The sequence below is a fragment of the Bison bison genome, unplaced genomic scaffold (genome assembly GCF_000754665.1).
Source record: "Bison bison bison isolate TAMUID 2011002044 unplaced genomic scaffold, Bison_UMD1.0 scf7180017864384, whole genome shotgun sequence".
In the NCBI taxonomy this organism is placed as follows: domain Eukaryota; kingdom Metazoa; phylum Chordata; class Mammalia; order Artiodactyla; family Bovidae; genus Bison; species Bison bison.
Window position 1 is genome coordinate 4,262,927 of NW_011494956.1, and position 7,435 is coordinate 4,270,361.

The 7,435-nt window shown below is 39.5% G+C and overlaps 1 protein-coding gene across 1 annotated transcript in view; it reads left to right on the forward strand.

Annotated features, from left to right (window-relative positions):
* PLSCR4 (phospholipid scramblase 4) overlaps nt 1–7,429 on the forward strand; it is a 112,160-nt gene extending 104,731 nt beyond the window's left edge. Inside the window, exons 7-10 of the mRNA XM_010858292.1 lie at nt 245–471; nt 2,987–3,148; nt 5,219–5,377; nt 6,339–7,429. Coding sequence (XP_010856594.1) covers nt 245–471; nt 2,987–3,148; nt 5,219–5,377; nt 6,339–6,395 — 605 coding nt within the window. The 3' untranslated portion in view covers nt 6,396–7,429. The remainder of the gene's footprint in view (nt 1–244; nt 472–2,986; nt 3,149–5,218; nt 5,378–6,338) is intronic.
* The last annotated feature ends 6 nt before the right edge of the window (nt 7,430–7,435 follow it).

The window sequence follows — 7,435 nt, forward strand, 5'->3', positions numbered from 1 at the left end:
CATCTCTGGAGAATCCCAGGGACGGGGGAGCCTGGTGGGCTGCTGTCTATGGGGTCGCACAGAGTCGGACACGACTGAAGCGACTTAGCAGCAGCAGCAGCAGCAGCAATCATTGCATATTTTTCATTAGAAATTTTTTAAAAAGCTGTTTTGTTTTAGGCCCCTGTCAAATACTACAGAAGGACTTCATAAGGCCCATTTTAACTGCTTCTAAAATAAGAAATCTCTCTCATTTTATTTTTAGTGATAACAGGTTTTGAAACTAATAATAGATATGATATTAAAAACAACACGGGCCAGATGGTTTACTTTGTGACTGAAGACACAGATGACTACACCAGGAATGCTTACCGGACATTGAGGCCCTTCGTGCTCCGGGTCACTGACTGTATGGGCCGAGAAGTCATGACAATGCAAAGACCTTTCAGATGCACCTGCTGCTGCTTCTGTTGCCCCTCCGCCAGGCAAGAGGTAAGAGGACAGACGAGACAGAGGTCATCCATTGTTTTTTCCTGATCCAATTCTTCACTGCACAGTTGTGCTCCTTCCAAAGCCACAAAGGAGGGGACTTTCATGGCACAGTAAGAATGGAAGCCAGTGGGGAGGAAGGAAGCCAAATGCCAAATAATCCTAACCTATGGAGAATCACCAAGGCAGTTTCTAGTGGGTTCATGTCTTTGGGTGCTAATCAGGGGGATCAAGCACAAATTAAGGTTATTTATGACTGAAGCGACTTAGCACACATGCAGTCAATTGTTATCTATTGAATTAGAAATTAGCAATTCCACAGACTGTAGCCTGGCAGGCTCTTCTATCCATGGGATTCTCCAGGCCTTAATACTGGAGCGGGTTGCCATGCCCTCCTCCTGGGGAACTTCTTAACCCAGGGCTCAAACCCTCCTCTCTTAACATCTCCTTCCTGGATTGGCAGGCAGAAAGGCCATTACCTACAACACATTTATCTAAATGTTCCTATATATCCCCAAATAAGGTCACGCTAAATATAGACACACATTTAGAATTGGAAGGCACTTCAGACACTTTTACTCTACCCATTATATCTACACCTTGTTACAGATAAAGAAAGGGTGACTCAAAAAAAGAATAATTGTTTTGGTGGTGTTACAAAAAAAATTTTTTTTGGAGGATCGTGTTACATTTGGTAGATGGTGGAACTAGAAAGCAAATGTGTCAAGTTACACTTTGGTTGTTCTTCTATAATCCACGCTGCCCTAGGAAAATTGTTTACTACAAAGAAAAGCAAAGCAGTTTTGAGAGTGATCCAGAAGAATTTGAATTTCAAATATGCCACTGACTTAAAGGGACCAGTTTCATGGAAGAGAGTTTTTCCATGGCCTGGGGCAGGGGTGTGGTTTGGAGATAATGTTCATAAGGAGTTCACAACCTTAGATCCCTAGCATGTGCAGTTCACAGTAGGGTTCACGCTTCTGTGAGAATCTGAGGCCACCACTGATCTGACAGGAGGTGGAGCTCAGGCAGTAATGCAAGTGATGGGAGCGAGCAGCCGTAAATACAGATACGCCTGCCGCTCACTTCCTGCCACGTGGCCCGGTTCCTAACAGGCAACAGACAGGTACTGGTCCATGGCCTGGGGACTGGGGACCCCTGATTTAGCCTGTTTGAGCCTCAGTGTTCTTAATACATGAACTGGATGGAACAATATCCCTTAGATTTATTGAGATTTTAATTTTATGTTAAGTATCAGCCTTTGCAATAGAATTAACTTATAGCCCTTTCTGTGCCTTGATTTATTCACCTGTAAAATGGATATATTAATATTACTATCTCATAGGATGATTATTTTGAGGATCATGTAGTAAATAAATGTCACCTGTGTTACCATGAATGTGTGGGCTTAGTCACTTCAGTTGTGTCTGACTCTTTGCAACCCCATGGACTGTAGCCTGCCAGGCTCCTCTGTCCATGGGATTCTCCAAGCAAGAATACTGGAGTGGGTTACCATGCTCTCCTCCAGGGGATATTCTTGACCCAGGGATTGAACCTGTGTCTTCTGAAGCTCATGCATTGCAGGTGGAGTCTTTACTGCTGAGCCATGGGGAAGTCCTGTGTTAGCACAGTGCCTGGCAAATAGTGTAGCGCTCGGTGAATATTAGCAGTTGTCAGATAGCTTACTCCTTTGTCCTATTGTCTTTGTAACAACTGTCATATTTGAGATGAATCTCCACCTCATCCCATACTTGTATGCACATTCTGTTGTCTTCACAGCATTTAATTTTCAGAATGGCTCATTCCCTTTTCTATTATAATTGTCATGTCTGAGATGTCAATCTAAGAAGCTAGCATGTTACTTTTTTGTGGATTGTGCCACAAGACATGAGACCCCTAGGTGAGGGACAAAGAACTTTATTACAGCCCAGTAAGCAGCATGAGGGGCTTCTCTAGTGCTTCAGATGGTAAAGAATCCACCTGCGAATGCAGGAAATGCGTGTTTGATCCCTGGGTTGGGAAGATCCCCAGGAGAAGGAAACAGCAACCAAATCCAGTATTTTTGTCTGGAAAATCCCACGGACAGAGGAGTCTGGCAGGCTACAGTGCATAGGGTTGCAAAGAGTCGTATAGGACTTAGCAACCAAACCACCATCACCAAGCAGCATGAGCTCCAGCACATGTGCATCGGTTCCCTCCTCCCCATATTCTACAGAGATGACTCAGAGGATCCCAAGTAGATGCTCCATATACAGCTGAGGAACACAGAGCCTAGAGAACTGACCATTTTATAACCAGCAGTAATTTTGTCCTGAAGGGAACATGGCCTCATCTCTCAAGGCTGTTCTCTGACATACTATCCTAAGAAATAGCCCAGGGAAAATGGAAGACTCTATACCAATGACAGTTTCCCTAGTTCTGGAAAGAATCAAGAACACATCTAGTGTGTGTGTGTGTGTGTGTGTGTGTGTGTTAATAGGGCATATTCACCCACCTCTGTCCCTGCTTCATTTGGCAGCTGGAGGTGCAGTGTCCTCCTGGCGTCACCATTGGCTTTGTAGCTGAACACTGGAACCTGTGCAGGGCAGTGTACAGCCTCCAAAATGAGAAGAAAGAAGATATGATGGGAGTACTCGGGCCATGTTCCACCTATGGCTGTGGTTCAGATTCTGTTTTTGAGGTAAACAAATCTAAACATGTTTCTACAATTTTTTTCTACATGTACTAACAGGCCCCAGAATGATCTGGCTTTAGATGATTTTTTGTGTGTGTATAAATGAATAGTGTGAGGAAAGAGTTAACTAACAGGTTGACATCAAGAAGTTTTCAGATTATTTTTAAGGGATTGCTTAATGCTTTCCACAAATATTTTGTATGATTTCTGTGTTGGATGAAAATAAGAAACCATTTAAAATATTAAACTTGAGACTAAATAGCCTGACCTAATGCATTCATTTTATTCTTGGCTATTTTTCACTAACGATTTTACCAAGGATTTCCAATCAGAATATAGGTCCTGAGTAATGAAGAGGCCCCACATACCACAGAACAAATAGAACATCCCTGAGGTTGTGCAAGATAGAAGCCTGCTGCATCCTCAAAACACAATACAATGCTCATAACATGCATAAAACTTACAGTAGATTATAAAATTTTCTGGAAAAAGAAAAATCCTTCTGTTTTGGCTTTATCTCAGTGGCTGCAGAATGGTATCTCTAAGGTGAAAGTCACTCAGTCATGTCTGACTCTTTATGACCCCATGGACTGTACTGACCCCATGGACTGTACAGTCCATGGAATTCTCCAGGCCAGAATTCTGAAGTGGGTAGCCTTTCCCTTCTCCAGGGGATCTTCCCAAGCCAGGAATTGAACCCAAGTCTTCAGCATTGCAGGTGGATTCTTTATCAGCTGAGCCCTAAGGGAGTTGAATGATATCTTACTACCCTACAGTTTTGACAAAGGAGATTCCTGGGCTCCTTAAAGCGTTCTTCCTAATGCTTTGGAATTCAACAAGACTCATAATCTAAAATTGCTCATTCAAATATTTTTTATGACACCCAGTAAACTTCCCTTAGTTCTTGTTTTACATAACCGTATTGTCAACCATTACTTATTTATAAAAAGACCATTGTAGATAGGTAGAAAATTAAGTTAAGCCAGATTTTGAGGGCAGGGTGTTTGGATCATTCTAATCACCACAAAGTGGTATTTGTGTGTTTTCCTTGTGGCAAGTACCAGAATCTCCCTTTTAGAAGCTGAAGCCCTTTGAGATTCTGAGACTGTTTAAGAAGACAGGACTGGGACTTTCCTGCTGGTCCAGTGGTTAAGAATCTGCCTTGTAATGCAGGGGATTAGAGTTTGATCCCTGGTCAGGGAACTAAGATCCCGCATACTACAGAGCAACTAAGCCCTTGCACCACAACTGCTGAGCCCATGGGCTACAACTAGAGTCTGTGCACCACAACCAAAGATCCCATGTGCCACAACTAAGACCCAATGCAGCTAAATAAGTAAATAAATATTTTAAAGAAGAACACAGCACCCACAGAAGCCTGAGTGATTACATGGATTCTATGAAGTGCAATGAAGTAGACCACCTTGGACTGTAGCCCACCAAGCTCTTCTGTTCAAGGAATTCTGTAGGCAGTGCTGCAGTGGATTTCCATTCCCTCCTCCAGAGGCTCTTTCTGACCCAGGGATCAAACCCGGGTCTCCTGCAAGGTGGGAAGATTCTTTACCATCTGAGCCACCAGGGAAGCCCCAAATAAATGAATAAATACTAGAAAAAAGAAAAAGAAGAAGAAAAGCACAGGACCCATAGAAGCCTGAGTGATTGCATGGATTTTGTGAAGTACACTAAAGCAGACCATCTTTCCCTCCAGTGGAGAGACTCCCTCCCAATCCATAATTCCCACCCTTTACTTTAGGGAAAGAATTTCAAAATCAGTTTAAATCATACCTCCACTGAAAGGCTTTCCTAATAACTCAGTGGAGGATGAAGAAAGAACATGGGGCTTGAGAATTGTAAGATATTCCCCGGCTCGGTCATTAACCAGTTGCAGGGCACTTAACTCTTCCTGGCCATAATTCCCTATTTGAAATTTTATTATTACTATATTCATTTCCTGCCCTATGTTTGTACTGAAAAGTAGTGAAAGTGACCTCAGGGTGAACTGCTTATAAACAGGAGAATAAAGCATGTGTTTTAACACCTTTTAATCATCCTAAAGTCATATTCTTATCTTTCTAGATCCTGTCCCTGGATGGTGTTTCCATTATTGGCAGTATCACTCGGAAGTGGAATGGTGTGTTATCAGCAATGAGCGATGCTGACCACTTTGAAATTCACTTCCCATTAGACCTGGATGTGACCATGAAAGCCATGATTTTTGGAGCTTGCTTCCTCATTGTAAGCCTTTTGCTGTTGAGCTATTCTGAGAGAATTATTCTTTCTGATGAGAAGTAGCATATGTAGTAGAAAGGCAATAAGGTTTGAAACTGACTCTGCCACTTACTGATTATGTCTTGTTATTCAGTCCCTAAGTTGTGTCCGACTCTTTGTGAGTTATATGTCTTGCAAAGTGTTTAACAATTGCAAGCCTCAGTTTCCTCATTTGTAAAATGGAAATGAAATATGTATATATAATATATATATATATATATATATTCCAGGGTTATAAATACTAGCTATTATATTAGTAAAGGAGCCAGGACCATGCTTGAAAGATACTAAGCATCCACTCAATGTAATTGTCATCATTGCATGTTACTTATTATTCTCACTACTTAAAGATGCCTATCCTTTGATTTCTTAATGAAATAAAATAAGTCTAAAGCTGATGTTTTTTCTCTTCACCTATTACCTCTTTGTCAATGTACTCCTTGGTGTTGTACCATCCTATATTTATTAGGTACAATTCCTTTGCTGTATTTCTGATTAATGGCTAATATTCTTAAGTAAAGCATAGAAATAAAATTGGTAGCATTTACCTTAAAATATCTATTTAACATATTGCAATTATATGTTTAACTTGTTTAATCCTTTTTAAAACATGTTTAATATAGATTATCAAGTTTTTCTCATTTCAACAATGAAAATTTAGTTAATTGGTACCCCAAGTGGAAAGTTTATTGACTGCCGACAGTTTCAAATTTGCAATTGCTGTTCTTCCTATTAGGTTCTCTTCATGAAGATTTCACTAAAGATTTCATGATTTATTCTTACCTGAAATGAGAAAATTACCTGTTAAGTTATAAAGAGTGACATTTTATGCATTGCACTTAATTACTTATGTACTGTTTTATTTGTATAATTATTTATCTATCTAATTTGATATTTATTATACATATAATTATTTTTCTAATTTCAGGACTTCATGTATTTTGAAAGCTCTCCACCACAGCATTCAAACATTCATCATCATTGATGGAACTACACATCAGCAATGATGATTAATTAAAGAAAAATTTAGAAAAGTTGCCTGGGCTCATAGTCAACCCTCAACTATTCACAAATATATTTATCTGCTTTTGCATATTAATGTTGTTGGATGTTAGCATTGACAGGTAGGCTGAGAGTGTAAGTGGAAGAACACATCAGTTGTGTATCTGTGTCTACTTGGTAAATAGGGAGTTTATCATGAAAAAACTATGACATATTAACCAACTGAATATATATATATATATATGGTGAACTTGGAAACACTTTAAACATGAGATAAGAGAAAATGAATCCCAAAGCTCTTACAGTAATTGATAGTAAAATTATGGTCTTTTAAGAGCAATCTTTGTTGAGATAGAGTCATGTAGGCTCTATCTCTAACCCTTTCCTCTCCTTCATGTCCAGTTGCTGAAGACAAATTTGATTCTAGGTGAAAAGAATGATACACTTCATTATTAAAAACAGAAAGGAAAGGCAGATAGAAATATTATATTTTATTGCACAAGGAAAATTTACTTGTGCAAATGTATCAGAAACTTGTTTTGCAAACTTATGAAAATTTCCATGGAAATTTTTATTTTATTACAAAATAAAACATGTTTTTCATATCATAAGGTTATATTTCCCATGCTTCATTTACTAGCATGCACAATCAGGAGCTGTCTCCCTATGAAGATAGGGTCAGACTATCAGGAAAAGAGGTAACCAGGGCCATGACCAGTCTGGATCTCTGAGCAATTTAGAGACATCAGTGCCCTTATGAGAAGCTTTCATTTGATACATTTAACCTCTCTTGGCTGTAGATGCCTTACATATAAAATAGGTTTGGTCAAATCTCTATGACTGCCTGTTAAACCTTTGTATCTCATTTGATATGAACCAGAAGAGATGATTTTTTTTTTCCTCTTAAAAGAAGATCCCTGATTCAAACCAGGCTGTTCAAACTGCAGAAGTTGGAGTTTCACTTTCAAATTTTGAAATGTGATATTCTGTGTAGCAGTTTGTAAATGCAAAAAAATGCAAAAG